Below are 17,012 nucleotides of genomic sequence, written 5' to 3'. Positions count from 1 at the left end.
TTTTGATGGAATATATGAGAATAAGTTTAATGAGCAAAATGGGAGGGAGATATAAAAAAAGGCCATTTGAGGGAGTGACAAAAAAGGAAAAGAGGGAGGGAAATGTGGGGAATAGTGAGACAGAAGGAGCAAAAGTCATTGCTTTTTTCATCCATTGCTCCCTCGCTCCTTTGCCCCCAGCGACTCCAGGCTGAAAACAACAGATAGGTGAGTGCCTCTTCATCCATCTCTCTTCTTGATTTAATTTTTGTTTCTCCATCTATCAGCTCTTCAATATATTTTTCCTCAATTAATATTTCCTCATTGCAGCAACAAGGGCTTGATTCTTCTTGTAGCTCTTTAGCAACCCAGAAACAAACATTTTGAATTATGCTTCTGTAAAGTCCTAATGCAAAATTGTCTATCTGTGAGCATATTAGAAGGATGATTCATAATTGCTTCTTAAGAAAATGTCTCCTACAGATGCATACCTGCTGTTGACAACATTTTTTACAGTTGTGTTTGTTTGCTTTTGTGTCTGCTGGCGGAATGCATGCAGCCAAACTTTGGGGTTTGTGGAAAGCCAACATTTTCTTTGGCTAGATAGAGGGGTTACTTTTAGCCATGTATGCCCCCAATTTGTTTAGACTGTTTTTGAACCATTTCTCAAAATTCTCACTTTGCCTAGATCACTTGAGAATCAATAAACATTCCAAATAAACTCACCTATAAAACTCTGAATGCCACATTAGGGAAAGAGGAGTCATTTCTAATTATATGCTCTGTCAAAGGAAGGAATGTCAATCAGGTTTTGTATGATTGAAAGGAATTTTGTGGTGTCTTCTATTCTGAAGCAGCTCCTTTGCATTCTACAAGTCTTCACCTAAAGCGACGCTGCTTCTGTTTCATAACCACCACTCTAGGATGCTGTTCCTCAGCTCCCTATCCACTGTCTTCCTGCTGCTGCTTCTGTACCCCTCTGAGCTGCCTGCACAAGAGGTGAAAGTGCGGCTTGCGGGTACAGGCCGCCGCGATGCCAACGAAGGGCGCTTGGAAGTGTTCTACAATGGCGCCTGGGGAACTGTATGTGACGACCAGGTGGATCTGAACCTGGCTAATGTGGTGTGCAGACAGCTGGGCTTTCAAAGCAGTTTGACTTGGGCACACAGTAGCAAGTTTGGTCAAGGTCAAGGTAAGTTCTCCCCAGTGTTGAGATACTTTTCCCATGCAGTTGGTGTGTAACTTTCTCTCCGCGCTCTGTCGTCCAGGTAAAATCTGGTTGGACAATGTGAACTGCAGAGGCCACGAGCGTTCAATTGCAGAATGCGGCTCCAATGGTTGGGGAGTCCATGACTGCACCCATGCTGAGGACCTGGGGATCATTTGTACCCCAGGAAGAAGCCACGGCGGAGCCTCTTCCTCCTCCACACATGAGCCAAGACAACCTAGACAGAGAACTCCACAGCAGCCAGCTCCGCCACCAGTCTCATCTTCCCTCAATCGAGGCCACGAAATCGCCCTCAACCGCAACCTGCCGTCTTCACGCCGCAACAGGATCTCACCGCAGGAGAACGGCCACGAGATACAGATCCCACGAAGATATAGAGGGCCGACAAATTCACAGCCAGCAGCCAGCACCACTGAAAGGCGGGAGGAGGAGACACCAAGGAGAGGACCACCTGCGCCGAGACGCCAGCCCGACAGACAGTCCAATAGGCAGACGTATTCCCCGCCCCAGCCCGAGAGGCAACAGCCGTACAGTGGGAACCATATCGAACCTGACCCTGTTTATCCCGACGTGGGACTGGAGTCGGATACCCAGTACATCCAGGTAAAACATACCCTGTATACATAGTCTCTTCAAAAATGTTACATTTTGGGTACCATGGCCTATCAGTGGCATGATGGTCGTATTTCAGGGCATATTAAATTTAACTAATTCTACCCATCGGATCCATTACTGTATATTGTTCTGGAGGGACAGAAATGGATTACTACTGTAAGTCTATTTCAGACAATCTAGAATCCGGCAACTACTTGAGCACACAGTAGTTCACTTAAAACTTATGTAGACCCCAAGACCCCCATCTATCATTACAGACAAGTGGGAAATCATCATGTGTTTAACTTCTATCAACTGCATTGTCTCATTTTAGTTCTCCAATCCCTTTCTAATTAAAAACCTTTTACTGAAGATGAAAAAAAACCCTAACTCAAGCTTTTTACGTTTTCAGAACGGCGAGAGTGTTCAGCTGGCCGAAGCCCGTCTACGGCCTGTGCTGTCCGGCAGCCGCGGCGGTCTGGTGACCGAGGGAGTGCTGGAAGTGAAGCACGCCGGGAAATGGCGTCATGTGTGTAGTAACGGCTGGGACCTCAGCAGCAGCCACGTCGTCTGCGGCATGTTGGGATTCCCTTCTGCCGAGACCTTTGATCAAAATGCCTACAGGTGAGTGAGACGGTGTGTGTGTATGCGTGCGTGTGTGCGTGTGTGCGTGTGTGTGTGTGAGCAGGCACGTGCACAGACACACACCGACACAGGCTATGAAAGGGATGGAAAAGTGTGGTCGTAGACACTTCCTTTTGCGGACGAGCCTGAATCGCTTTCCATCCGTCTCCGGGATGGTAACCACAACTGCTACCGTTAGTACGACCACACTTGGCATTACTCGTCCCCTGTGGCATTAGCTAAAGCCAAGTGTCCACCAAGACTGTCTGGCCCAATAGCTGACTAGGCCTCAATGCAGGCCTTGATAAGAATCCAAGGGAGTCTGTTATTAACGTCTGATGTTGACTGTTTCAAAGTGTTATGCCCTACAAGAAAAAGTCTGCCATTAAAATGTTATTTGTCATGTTTTAAAATGTTACTTATAATCAACAAAAAAGTTGAAGTGGCCTACAAACTACATAAAAAACTTGAGACGCATTTAGCTTGTATTGACAAAAAGGAAACAAAAAGCTCTTATTTGCAAATGTCTGCTCCGTATGTAAATTTGGTCCTCGCGAACGTAACTTTTCTAAGATCAGCCCTTTTGCTTCCTTCACAAACGCCAAGACACAAATACAAAAACATCACCTTCCCCTTCATAGAAAAGCATCTTACGAGACTTTACATAAACATGCACACAAATACACGTGCCAGCCAGTGTGCACAAGCAAACAGTCCTCTGTGTGGCTGCCCACAGAGGTCTTTTTCGAGCCTGGCTAGAAGCACAACTAGACTGACCGCCTCTTTGCACAGTGCCATCTGTCGCCAATAATTACCCCTTGTCCTTGAACTGCTCAGCAGCTTTCCAATAAGACACACGCTGGAGTCTTGTCTAGCACCAAAGGCAATAACTACCAATGATCATCTCACTCTTTAATTAACATAAGCGGCATAGGAAATGGATGGACGGATCTCATGAAATGATTCATCATGATGACAAGGTATAACACAATGTTGAATTTTACAAGGGATCTGCTTCATTCATCCAATTTCACAATAAGTGAATATTTAAAAACTGAACATAAATGTGATGATGAATTTGAAATATAAGTTACATACAGTAGTCAATCCTTCAGTTCTATTGTTATCATTTGTTAGCTGTCTGATTGAACTGCTAAATACCCCTCAAGGCGCTTTTCAAGGAGAACGTTGTTGCAAGGTGTCAGGCCGCCCGGGAAGAAAGTGCTAAAGTAAGACTTTCTTGAAAAGCTAACTTTGTTTTGGAGCAAATAACTCAAATGAGTCTTGTGATGACTTCTGGTCAAGTTGGTCAAGTTATTTGAGATCAATATTTGCTTGAGGCTTCAAACTTTGATGTGTTTCACCAATACAGTGACAATGATCCCTCTGACACTCTGAATTTTGAGGGCTTGTGACTCACTAACTTATGCGTTGTATTTGACTTTGGACGCTTGGAAGTTACAGTTTTCTTTTTCTCGTTTCGTGGTGGTCTTAATTTGATAACCCGCCAACCTTGCGATGCTCACAAAAAAAGTGGGGCGCCCACTCAACTCCCCAACTTCTCCTTTTGGCTTCTCTATCGTGTATTCTCTTTTTGATGTTAATTATGTGAAGTTTAACGTTCTGTAAAAAGGGCGTGATTAAGAAGCCCTTTGTGAGTTTGCTCTGTCTCTGGTGCATGTGCGCATGGAGTCAGTCAGACCTGCCACCACTTGACTCTGCCAATTGTTCCTTCCAGGCAGCTTCATGCTAGCACAACATAATAACAGGTTATTTTTTGAGCTGCTCTTTCCAATCTTGCTTTTGGAATTGTGTGGTCGGGCTTGCATAAAGGAATACTGCAGCCAGCTTTTTTCAAGTGAAGAACTAAAAAACACTTTGTTGATGATGTTGTTGTTTACCTCCTTCACTTCAAATCTCCTACTTGACGAAGATGACCACACGGAATATATCTAGACTTGAACCCAAAATAGTGTGACTTTTCCGAGGTTGGGCAAATCCTATTAAAAGTTCAGAGAGAGTCTTACATCACCAGCCTCTTGTTTCCAGGCACACAGTCATGACACTTTGTAACCATGTCGCTTTGAGCTTTAAAGGCTTTTTAAAGAGGCGGCGATGTAGGGAAAGCTGATATGTACGTGCATATTTCCACGTCTGGTGTGTGTGAACCAACATGCTACTGCTCGAGTCGACCGCACGGCAGACACTGCCAAGCACAGCAGGCAATTATACGGGTGACTCTCACCTCCTCCTCCCCACTAACCTCAGCCTTCAGAACCCCGTGAACTAACACCCCCATTGCCTCAATTGTTCCTCAACTATCAGGTTATGAAACGTCTTCAGCAGCAGGGATAGGCTGATGCCGCAAAAAAATAGTCTAGCATGAAACAAAAGTCCTTGCTGTAAACAGTACTGTGCAAAAGTCTTGGCCCACCGCTCACTGTGTTGTCCGAATAAATAAACTTTTATGGCGAGTAATTTTGTCAGTATGAAATGGTGCATTTTAGATATTGATATATTTAGCACCAAAAATACAAAAGTAATTTGTAATTTTTAGAGGTGTGCTTTTTGCTACAAGAGTTTATTTTCACTGTTTGAGTTATAACGGTATGTCTGGAAACCCTCAGACACCCAAAATATAATGACAATACATTAGTTGTTAATTATCTGCCAATAAATAATGCGCAAACATTCATCAATCCATTTTTGAAACCCCCGAATTAGTAACCTGGTGTCAAGGATGTGCATGACTGAGAACTGAAAAGCAATGTTGCACTGAAAAACGGGACTTTAATTACAAAACATGCAAAAAGTAGGCATATAAGGCACTTGGAATAAAAAACAAACTAAATCAACAAAGTCCAACACACAAAACACAAAATAAATCTAAACTGGGAATAGACTCATATGGGAACTAAATACAAACAAGCTGATGAGACAACAAGGAACACCAAGGAACCAGACTTGACACAAAAAGCAAACATAAAACCAAACTCAAAACATGAAAAGGGGACACATGACAAAATTAAAACCTATCAAAGCCTATCCTAGCTGACTTTAGGCTAGACATGGGGGACAACCTGGTCTGGTTGCCAGCCAGCCAATCACGGGACACTGAAAAGACAAAACACTCACATCCACTCCTGTGGACTGTTTAGTCTTCAATTAATTATCATGCAAAATTTTGTAATGGGGAGGAATCCATACATGCAAAGGGATAACCCAACGCACAAATTTAAACCCGTGCTAATGAACAAACAAGCAAATACCTGCAATTCTTTTTTTTTCCTATTTTGCTCTGACAGTCTAATAATTACATATGCTCATTATAGCTCTGCAAAAACATGTATCAAGGTGCCAAAGCCATCATAGCATCACAAGAGTTTGTCTGCATCGGAATTCCTGATTTAGTAACAGTCCCGATCCATCTCCCACTTTAGTTTGCCCAATATTTACATTTGCATCACTGGTCTGGTGGTGCAGGTAACCAACTTGCTCTCTGAAGTATACACTTGTGTCTGTTCTGACTCACTGAATTCACAAAGGATGTCCGTGAAGGCTGCACCTGCTTGTGGTCGCGTTGGTTGATGCAAGCGGTTTGCTGTGAGTGCGCGTGACAAAATGACACTCTCCAGGCCTTCTCTGGCTCAGGAAACTTTTTATATCTCTAGTGTTGCCTTTTTTCCACACATTTTTAGCTGAATGTGCATGTTGGCGTACACTAATGTTGGCTCTAATTTTCCCCAATATAAGTTAAAATACTAAATGAATACAAGATGTGTGGATATGTACAGCTTAACATGTACAATGTTTGTCTGACTTCAAGATTGATGTAGCCTATTCATATCTGCACATTTTTAAATCCCACACAGATGTCCCAGACATCCCTCTATAAAGATAAATACCATGTATGACCAAACCAAAATGCATGACAGGAAACATTTGGATTTTAGACTAAATTTTAGTTCATCCACAACTACAGATGAGTCCAAAAGTATGTTTGTATTTTAAGAACCAAACAAGGATGTCCCAGACATCCCTCTATAAAGATAAATACCATGTATGACCAAACCAAAATGCATGACAGGAAACATTTGGATTTTAGACTAAATTTTAGTTCATCCACAACTACAGATGAGTCCAAAAGTATGTTTGTATTTTAAGAACCAAACAAGGATGATTTGAGTAGTCATGTGAAATCCAGGAAGTAGCTGTGAGTTTGATTCAGTCTACTAGATATCACATTGAGCGGTTTAAGAGCTTTCAAAGTTTTATTTCAATGCTGTTGTCTTTCAGGAAACTGTGGGACTCCAAACTCGCAGATCCATCATCCAGGTAAAGCATGTTCTCAAACAAACGCAGTATTCACGCATACCTGCATTTTACATCCAACATTCCTTCTCAGACTGAGGACACAGATCACCAAGAAGGCTTACTGGGTGGAGAGAGTGCAGTGTCAGGGAGTGGAGGTCTCCTTGTCCCAGTGCCAGGCCCAACTGGCTGTCCGCAGGAGAGACGGACCATGCGCGGGGGGCATGCACGCTGTCATCCGTTGTGTACCTGGAGCGCAGTTTGCGCGTAACGGCCGAAGACACTCAACACACACTATGTCGGTTAGTGTGGGGTGCCTAATCACCTTCAATATGTGAATAGTTAATTACATTTGAAAAGTATAACAACCTAGTAGAAGTGATCTGAGTAAAAATATTTGTTGCCTTCAATTTAACTTTGGGTGAAACCACAAAGCGGTTTGAGAAGGAAAATGCTAACAAAAATAAATGAACTGAAGAAAGAAGATGGAAAACTCAACATTCTAAAATAAAAAGCATTCAAATATGCTTTAAAAGAGCAAATGTTGACTCGTTCTCCTTTTCCTACCAGACCAATGTGCGTCTCAAGGCGGGGCCTCGCCTTGGGGAGGGTCGTGTGGAGGTTCTGCGAGAGGGCAAGTGGGGCACCGTGGCAGACCACCTGTGGGACATCACCGCCGCAAGCGTTGTCTGCAGAGAGCTGGGCTTTGGATCAGCCAAGGAGGCCCTGACCAATGCTCAACTAGGAGAGGGTGAGACCAGACAGACAATTGTACACTGTGTCACACTTAAGTGTGGAAGCACCTTACTACAAAACGCAGATCTTCTGCTTTCCAAATCAATTTCCGTTACTGCAGGATTACAATGAATTTGAAGCCAATCCATCCCATCTGATTCCGATAAGCCTTTTCACTTGCATTCACACCTATATGAGCAAATGAGAGGTTTCTCTAAACCCAGCTGTCATGGATTGGAATGGAGCAGGGCGACCAAATGCAGCTTGGTATACTGAAAGAAAGGGAAATGGGTAAACACAGACAAAGGCAGTATAGAGACTCATGGCCAGCAGACAAACAGAAGTCCACTCGGACACGAAACAGATCCTTACCGTGAGCCTCAAAACACGACCAAGGGGAAACTGGACGAGCAGGACAGGAGACAACAGTAGACACCCCGGTCTTGTGTGGAGGCTGACGGACAGAATTCGATCTGTGTCCAAATGGACTTCTGTCTGTCGGTCTGTCTGTTTGCTGGCCGTGAGTCTGTGTCTCTGTTGCCCACCTTCCAACTCCCTTTTCCCCTCAATAAACCCTGGTCTAAGCTGCATTTGGTCACCGTGTCTCCCATCATTCCTGACAGAAGACACCGACCAGGAAAAACACACGGGCAGGGCTTAAATACATAAGGTAACAAGAGGAAGCAGGTGACAGACATGACGGTGATGAAGGGGTGTGGCTGAGGGAAATTGACGGCCGAGCGTGCTCTGGCATGGGCGTGACAGAAGCATGCACATTTTAGTACTGTGGGTGGAAAAAACTGAGCAAAGCCAAGATTTAAGAATATTCCTCCTTTGATGCCACAGTGCTAATCGGTGTGCTGAGTGACTTTAAAACCATGAAAGTCAGTCAAGTTTCTTAAGTTATTTGTAAATATCCTTGAATATATCAAAGCACTTCTGTGTATAAAGCATGGGATTAAATTGATCCTAACTATCATTGCATCGTGAATACCACTGGCACACATGCTGTGCTGTTGACACTGTATTTGCCCATAATTTTAAAGTGGTTAGGGCGTAAGAGTTAGGCCATATTATTTTCATTCATTAATTTCACGAAAAGATTTAAGCAATCCCAAAATACGTTGTTTTTCTACTAATTACAGTTCATTACTTTTATTATGACAGTTGACTGAAGTCCCATGAGAATAAGGTCAGACTAAACACTCTAAGGGCCCTATTTTTATGCCAGGCACAAGTCTCGCGCAAAGCGCAGTATAAATGTGCATATGGGTGGAGTTTTTTTTCTTATGGTATTGTGCTAGACTTTGCGCCAGTAGGATTAGGTGTAACAGGGCAATTGCGTGCTGTTGTGGGAAGAAAGTAGACTTTTCGCCCAGCCAACGCTTGCAGCATCACTCATTTGCAGCACATTCACAGCTGTCATAGCGCACGCCAAATCGTGTCCGACATTGCGAAAACAGAAAACCACCCAATTTGGGGATCAAACCTGAACTGTTGGAAGCACAGAGCACCAAACACTGGGCTAAAAGTTCCAATGACCAATTGAAACACTTTGACGCCCATCACACAAATTTGTCTGCACCATCTCATACACCAAAATCGCATTAGACCACCTGCGCTACAAAACAGACCTCCTTTCAGCCAGTCTAAAATGAATTCTACTTCAGCATTCTGCAGATATAAGCCATTTCTTCTGCTACTTTCTGTTACCAAACAGACGGATGTGTCAAGGGCAAGGCAACTCCATGCGTCGAAACACCCAGATGGATGCAACACGGCCCCAAACACACTAGAATAGACTTGCGCTGGCACGAAAATAAAGTTACACCCATTTTTACGCTGAACGCACCGGCCCCAGTCTGCCAAAATAATAATAATAATCCCAAAATTGTAGACGCAGAGAAATGAACTCTGACGCAAAAGCTAATGGTCGACTGCATCTACCCATGACCAGGCGTACATTTTCTAGATTCTGCTCCCGTTGTGTCCCTGGAAACACTACCATGCAGTTTTCTAACAAAAACGATCAAATCAGGGTTTTTTTTTTAACTAAAGGGTCTGACTTTCATAAACTGGGTTACTGTCCACTTTTCTCGCCCTACTTCTGCTGCAATTATATTCATTTCCTGCCATTATCTTTCTGCCCAAATGAGAACATACAGCGGCATGACCCACAAGGGTGGCTACATTTCCTTCTCTCCACTTGCCTTAATGAAGTCATTCATGGAAACCTTTTAGGGTTCTTAAAGTAGGTGCCGTGCTTGTGGTATGTCTAAATAATGATGATGGTAAATGTCACAGCAGAGCGTTGCGGGTTGAAATGGTTCTAGTTCAGGCAAATTTAGCCGTATTGCACAAACACAGGGGAGTGGTCTGGGTCTTGCTGGAGTTCTGGGAGGGCTCCTGGGTGGTGCAGTTTGAGAAGTGACCTGATTCAAGGTTGGTGACATCATTGGCTATATGAGAGAAAAAATATAGAGCTTAATAAAACTTTGGCCTCGTACACCTTCGCAGACTTCAGCAAGTTCAGAGATTTTTGGCTGTGGTGAGCAGAATGGAGTGTGCAGTAATAAAAGGACAAAAGGCGCTCTCTCTAACTCCCTCGCTCTCAAAGGGCCTGTTGCATGAGCCACATCACAGGACTGAGCATGACTCACAATACTAATCTGTAGAATTAGACTATTTTTGACTTTATTCCCGGGTGGATGACTGCCATTTTGTTGTATACAAGCCGCCGTTATCGTTTGTTGCTCAGACTGAGCAAATGAATTCTTATAACGTGATAAAATGAAAGGTGGTCAAACTATTTGTATACGTCTGGCTCAATGTTATTTTCAGGAGGATCTAAATTGATTTATAGTGTTTTGAAAAGCAGCTTTTCATATGTACACTGCTTGAAAAGAAAGGGGCAGCAGTCACACATTCCAATGTTGCCATAAACTAACCAGCGGTTTTGCACATTCCCGGGATACATTTAGTAGAATTCCTGTTTTTTTGTTTCATAAAAGTTCCAACACTGTCTGTAATTTTACCATCCTAGGTTCCGGTCCCATCCACATGAACAGTGTCCAGTGCACAGGCAGAGAGAGGTCCCTAACTGAATGTCAATCCAAACCGGTTCCCCTGTACACCGTCAAGCACAACCAGGATGCGGCGGTCCGCTGCAATGTCCCCTACACTGGCACGCAGGCCACTGTAAGAAATTTGTCCACAAGTTCCACACGGTAATTTATGACAGCGTGAAAATCACACAAAACAATTTGTCATCAGGTGAGACTTGCTGGAGGCAGAGACAAAAGCGAAGGTCGCGTGGAGGTGTTGATAGAGGTCGGAGGAGTGAAGCGCTGGGGCTCGGTCTGCAGCGAGAACTGGGGCATCAACGAGGCCATGGTGGTGTGCCGACAGCTTGGCTTGGGTTTTGCCTCCAGAGCTTACCAGGTGATCAGCGACATCAATATGCATCAAATTGTCTTTGACCTCCTCCTCCTTTTCTTAGTGTTTTTCCTTTGTACTCCCACATTTGCCTTGCCTCTGGGCTGCTGTTTGTGTGCCTGTGCTGTGTTATTATCGAGGCCTGAGGTAATTATAGGCTTCTCCAAAGTCCACTTCAGGCGCTCTGAAAATAAAAGAGGCAAAGTAAGGCAAAGAGAAATCGGCAAAAAATTCTCAGGAAAAACAAGCTGAAAATAAGCATGTGCATGGAAAGGCCAGAGCAGTTATGTTGGGACATTTAAAAGGCTGATTTAAATTGTGGAAAAGAGTATAAAATATGATCATATGTACTGACAGATTCTGTTAAAAAGGAGGACTTGAAGTATTAAAGGAGACAAAGCCATCAACTGTGCAAAAACATTCCCCTCCAATGTGTGTCCAGGAGACTTGGTACTGGCCGGGATCCAGTGATGCCAGTGATGTGGTTCTAAGTGGAAGTCACTGTGTGGGCTCTGAGCTGTCCATCCAGCAGTGTCGCAAAAACACACACGTTTACTGTCCCAGAGGTGGAGATGGCAGAGCTGCTGGAGTTACCTGTGTGGAGAGTGAGCAAAAAAAAACACATGCTGGGGGGTAGATATTTGTGTGCAATGACTTGCAACTCCCCCTCGTCTACCCTGACAGTTGCTCCTGACCTGATTGTGGATGCCCAGCTGCTCCAGGAGTCATCTTACCTGGAGGACAGGCCTCTTCACCTGCTCACCTGTGCCAATGAGGAGAACTGCCTCTCCTCTTCTGCTGCCAGGATGAACTGGCCTTACGGACACCGTCGTCTGCTGAGGTTCTCCACTCGTATCATAAACAATGGCCGTGCTGATTTCCAACCTCGGGCTTCCAGGGAGAATTGGATTTGGCATCAGTGTCACAGGTGGGTCATACTTTCATACTAAAAAAAAAAAGCACGTATCATCCCTGTTGATATCATATCGGATCAATATTGGTATCGACAATCCGAATTATATCAGAGCCCTACTCATTGATTACTTGTTTGTTAATATCAGTGCTAAAACTGACAGAGCAGCTTGATTTCTTTACTCAGCTGCTGAGGTTTTATGTTCTAAAACAAAAGAGGCATGCAGAGCTCAGAGTTTCTTCCAGCCTCAATCACTACCTCCCCAACCAGCCAGCACATTGGTTTGGTTTCCCATTTTTGCTTGTGCTTCTTGCGGGAATGGTTCTATAACGAGAGACAGAGCGACAGAAAACAAATAAACAACCCGCTGTGTGACGCCCGTGTAACTGCATCACAGAGTTTATCCTTACTCTACTATTTAGAATTTGAAACTTCAAAGCCCAAATCAAATTGAATGTTGAGAAACAATGTTTTGGTTCAGATAAAAGAATAACATAACAAAGGAGTTAATTGTGTACCGCAACACAAATTATCATTATGAAAGGGCAGTTTTTGTATCTTTTATAGAAAAAAAATTACAGTTCAGGACCATGATGAAAAGCATTACATTCACCCATCCTGATCAAATTGTATTTTATTGAGTCCGTTGAAGAACGTTCTAGTAAATTACAGAATTCTGTCAGCATTCCCACTATTGTAGCTGTCTTCATGAATAAAATGTGGCCCTCTCCCATTTCTTAGGCACTACCACAGCATTGAGGTGTTTACTCACTACGATCTTCTGACCCTCAATGGAACCAGAGTGGCTGAGGGGCACAAAGCCAGCTTCTGTCTGGAGGACACCTACTGCCCTGATGGTCAGACAAACAAATTTACATTACAAAGCAAAATACATTTTGTCAATAATTTCAAAAGACATCACATCAAAATTATCCAACCATGCTGCCTGTAGAGGGCATCCACGTGATATTATTTATTTTGACTCCCAGGTCTCTACAAGCGGTATTCCTGCTACAACATGGGACAACAAGGCATCTCAATTGGCTGCTGGGATACTTATCGTCATGACATTGATTGCCAGTGGATTGACATCACAGACGTACGACCTGGTGAATATGTCTTCCAGGTAATTTTTTTATTAAAAAATATCCCCCAGGAACATGTCATTTCATTCTTTTAAGTTTCAATGTAAGCAGGACTTTTAGTTTGGACTTCTGTGTTGGCCAACTAGATTGAGATTTTTTAAGAGATCTGATTTATTTTTTCTTTGCAATATACCTACTTACTGTGTAAAATCTAAACATAATGCACACACTCACGCAGGAGCTGTTGTTGGCCACAGCTCGCAACCAGACACTCACGCTTGCTAATGTAACACGCAAGATGATCAGGCCCGGCCTCTTAAAGGCACACACGTGTACACAGACATCTTTTTGTGTTCCAGTATGTTTGAAATGGACATTTAAAGTGTGCCTTATGGTCAAATATGTTCAGAGTGTATGAAGCAAGGTTATTATAGCTGATAAAAATAACAAAATAGGTTATTATAGCTGATAAAAATAACAAAATAACTATAACTAAAATTGAAAAGAAACAAAATAAAATAAAAATGAAAAAAAAAAAAGAAAAACTCAACAGAACTATAGTGAATTTATCCTGTCACAAGTGGTGCACTCCAACTTCACTGCACACTTCAAGTATAAACCTTATAGAATAGATGGGTGAAAGCCCAGCCATGTGGTAAATACGCCCAAAATGAATGCCAACTTTCATGCAAGTGTGCGGAAAAAGGGGAAACAGAAGTTTAAATCTGCAAGCCCATGTGGGATAAAAGCGATAACCAACTATAATTGTAGCAAAGTGGCTCTTGGCTAAGCATTCAGCCATTCAGGTATGCCATACACATGTTGTGTCAGGGTGTGGGTGTGTGTATTTAAGGCGAGTACATTTAATGTGGCTTTATATAGAAAGTAGACCTGCTATTAGCGAGAGAGTGCAGCTTCTTGGCCAGTGGACAAACTCTCTACAGTTCACATAATTTTTTTATGTTCAAGTTGGTTGGTCTTGTCTGTTCCTAAACATCCAATCTACTGTGCCGGCCCACTCATCTGTTCTCCCGCTCTGTCATTTGTTCTATTTTTGACTGCAAGCTAAGTGGCACCACATAGATGATGCTTATGGTTTCTTATTAGTTCCCAAGCATTTGCATTATCAGAGATGCTTTCATCAGACATGTGCACGTCCTTCTGCATGGCACATATGGGGCAACAAGGTGACAGCTGGACATCAAACCACGTAGGGACGTAAGAGTAGAGATTTGTGACTACGTGTCCCGGCAGCTGGCCATAAATTTCATAAGGAGTGAGAGCAGGCGGGAGGGAGATTGCAGATGCTTGCTCAGGTTTCTTCCACCAGCTGGGTGTGGCTTTTACCAGCAATGGCAGACAATTTTAGGACCTTTTGTTGTTTGACGCAGTGAGTCACGTTGGCGCGGCTTGATGGTCAATTACCATCCAATCTCTGCTGTCTATATAGTAGAGCTAGTGACGGCCTCGACTGATGTCTAAAATAGGATCTTTTTACATTCATATTAAATAAAATGAGTACTATGAAAACAAAAAGTGTGCTAAAATCCTTGGATGACTAATTTTGTCGGAATAATATGAATAAGTAGGTTATGTTTAAGTAGGTTATGTATGTTGGTTATATCATCAACCTCAGGATATTAAAAGTGGGTTTTTATATGACAGTGTGTGGTCAAATTATCTGTTTGATGTGTGCATAGGGAACATTAATTTACAGTATGCTTTGCTCATATAGCAGCAGGCAGCACAGACAGGGTGGAAAACATCGAGTCGTGGCAACCAAGCATGGCTACAGTCTAATGACAGGCTGCAACTTCAATCTAAACCAAAACTGTCATCTGCATCCCTCGGCTGTTTTTGTTTCCTGCACATAGATAACAGTGGAAAATGATGTCATCCATCTCTTTAACCCCCAATTTGAGCTATTTAGAAAAAGAGAGAACAATAATCCTGTGGCTCCTCAGAGGCCGCCCCTGTCAAAAGTTTTTTTTTCTTCTGTTACATTATTAAAAAGATCCTTGAGGCACTTTAGGGCCCCAATGCTGCAGGGGGGAAAAGCTGCATCAGCTTTATAGGGCTGGAGTAGGAATATAATTATAGCAAATCAAGTGGAATCAAGCCATTGCCCAAAGGCTGAAATTAAAGGACACACCCATTGAATGTCTACAAATATTCTTGGATGTATTCTTATGGGAATTCAGTTGTAGGTTTTTGAAAAATATGCATCACAATCACCAGAGACTTATTTGCACATATGTTGACTTGCATTCGTGTAATCAAACGTGTCCCTTCTTTACAGGTGGAGGTCAACCCGTCTTTGGATATGGCTGAATCTGATTTCAAGAACAATGTGATCCGCTGTCGGTGCAAATATGATGGAGCACGTGCTTACATGTTCGGATGCCACGCAGGTAAGGTTTCAAGACAAGATGAGATGGTATGCCCGAGGGGGATGAGTGGGGGGAGGAGATGTTGATGAAATATAATGAGATGAGAATTTTGATGGGATGAGGCCATAGGAGGACCTGACGTTGAGAATGAGATCAAATAAAGGATCAAATGAGATAAGGGATCAATAGAGATGACATTGCGGATAAAACTGTATGCGATTGAGAATGAGATGATGTGAGATTGAGAATCAGAGGAGATGGGATGTGATGAAATGAAATTGGGGATGAGAAGAGATTGAGGATGAGAGGAGATTGTAATGGATCTAAGATTGGGGATGATATGAGATTGGCAATGAGCTGTGGTTGAGGATGAGATGATATAAAAGGAGATTGGAGATGAGATGTGGGATGAGAAAAGAGTGAGGATACAATTGAGACGCCATGCCACACCGTAATTTTCTCTCATGTTTCTTCTTGTCTTTCCTCAGGTGACGCTTACAGTGCTGATGTCGAGGACTTGTTTGACCACCAGCGTGAGATCACCAACAACTTCCTGTGAATGGATGATGACACCAATATAGGGACAGAAGAACCATTCAACTCCTCAGTACACCTCAACACAACAAGACAAAGAGGTTGAGAGACAAGAAAACATGAGAGGGCGAGGGCGATTTGGAAAGGAAATCATGAGAGGCAGTTCAAGTCAAGATGATTAAAGGAGAAATGTTGAAAAGTACAAAAAAGGAAAGCGCGCATCGGACCAAACGTTGACTAATTTTCATTTTCCATCCTATTAAAACAATTGAATCCCAAAGACTAAAACATGACAACTACATACAGACACGAAGGCCCCACATTGACACAGGTGATATCTGTCTGCTTACATTCACTTTCCAATCGCAAATGCATTTTTTACTGTTACACCTGTGTGCTTTTCAATTTTGAATGAGAATCAACATTTTTAACTCCATGGTGCTATTTTGCCCTATTTGAATAAATATTGTAATGTATTGCACATGTATTGTCATGTACAGTTTTATATTACCTCTCTGAAACAATGTTAGGTCTCTAATTTATGCAGATTTTATTGTACTTTTGAGTTGGCATTGTCCGTACGTGGCTGTGTTTTGTATTGTTAATTTTATTCTGAGAGATCATTTACTTGTTTGTTCACCTGTTTAACAGTGGTAACATCAGATGAGACCTGGAGGCACCGCAGTAGTGCGCCATAATCATTACTTAAATGGTAGAGCAAGAATAAACATCAGAATGACAAACATGCTTATTTAAGGAATGGTTATTTTTCCTGCAGATTTTGCACAATAAAGATAAAGGATAATGTTAGGATTTAACTGAATCTGCTCAGCCAAATATTTTCTTTAAAATGGACATTTAAAGTGCATGATAACATGACGCAATCAGATCGCCACAGTGCTCAGACTCAAATGTTGCCTTTGGCCGTTAAAAACGACATCGTAAAAAGAGCGACTGCCATTGCCAACCACCTCCACTTCCACACATACATTAGGTAGATTTCCCATGACAGCGGGCTTTTAGATATGGGTCATCTTCAGTGAAATGACAACCATCATGGTTACAGTTATATGGTTTTTAAAATACTATATCTTGAAAGTCAGAGTTCACTGAGTAGAGGTGAGTGAGCACCACTGTTTGATAACACATCAGAATTTTAATGGGAGGGAAAAATTATTGTTAGT

General features: G+C 42.7%; 1 protein-coding gene and 1 long non-coding RNA gene across 6 annotated transcripts; one reads left to right on the top strand and one right to left on the bottom strand.

Annotated features, from left to right (window-relative positions):
• Positions 1-158: 158 nt before the first annotated feature.
• On the top strand, positions 159-16,578 carry LOC148399148 (lysyl oxidase homolog 4). Its single transcript, XM_088374250.1, has 15 exons — positions 159-207; positions 903-1,171; positions 1,248-1,810; positions 2,214-2,425; positions 6,722-6,760; positions 6,831-7,038; positions 7,307-7,487; positions 10,515-10,669; positions 10,745-10,912; positions 11,349-11,511; positions 11,591-11,834; positions 12,561-12,676; positions 12,809-12,945; positions 15,204-15,315; positions 15,783-16,578. Exons 2-15 carry the CDS (start codon positions 904-906, stop codon positions 15,851-15,853), a joined length of 2,637 nt encoding a protein of 878 aa, XP_088230376.1. The 5' UTR covers positions 159-207; position 903; the 3' UTR covers positions 15,854-16,578.
• LOC148399149 (uncharacterized) lies at positions 6,670-8,116 on the bottom strand. Of its 5 annotated transcripts, none has more exons than XR_015858099.1 (4): positions 7,844-8,116; positions 7,661-7,743; positions 6,862-7,477; positions 6,670-6,800 (listed from the first exon to the last, which is right to left on the bottom strand). It is a non-coding gene; the product is annotated as an uncharacterized LOC148399149 (long non-coding RNA). The 5 variants fall into 5 exon arrangements; XR_015858100.1 differs by having other exon boundaries at positions 6,670-6,772; XR_015858098.1 differs by having other exon boundaries at positions 6,670-6,985; positions 7,304-7,477.
• Positions 16,579-17,012: the final 434 nt, after the last annotated feature.

Source organism: Syngnathus floridae, chromosome 4 (genome assembly GCF_059516105.1).
Source record: "Syngnathus floridae isolate MCC-2025c chromosome 4, RoL_Sflo_1.0, whole genome shotgun sequence".
Classification (NCBI taxonomy): domain Eukaryota; kingdom Metazoa; phylum Chordata; class Actinopteri; order Syngnathiformes; family Syngnathidae; genus Syngnathus; species Syngnathus floridae.
The sequence above is the reverse complement of the archived record's forward strand: the minus strand, read 5'-3'. Positions and strand labels throughout refer to the sequence as shown.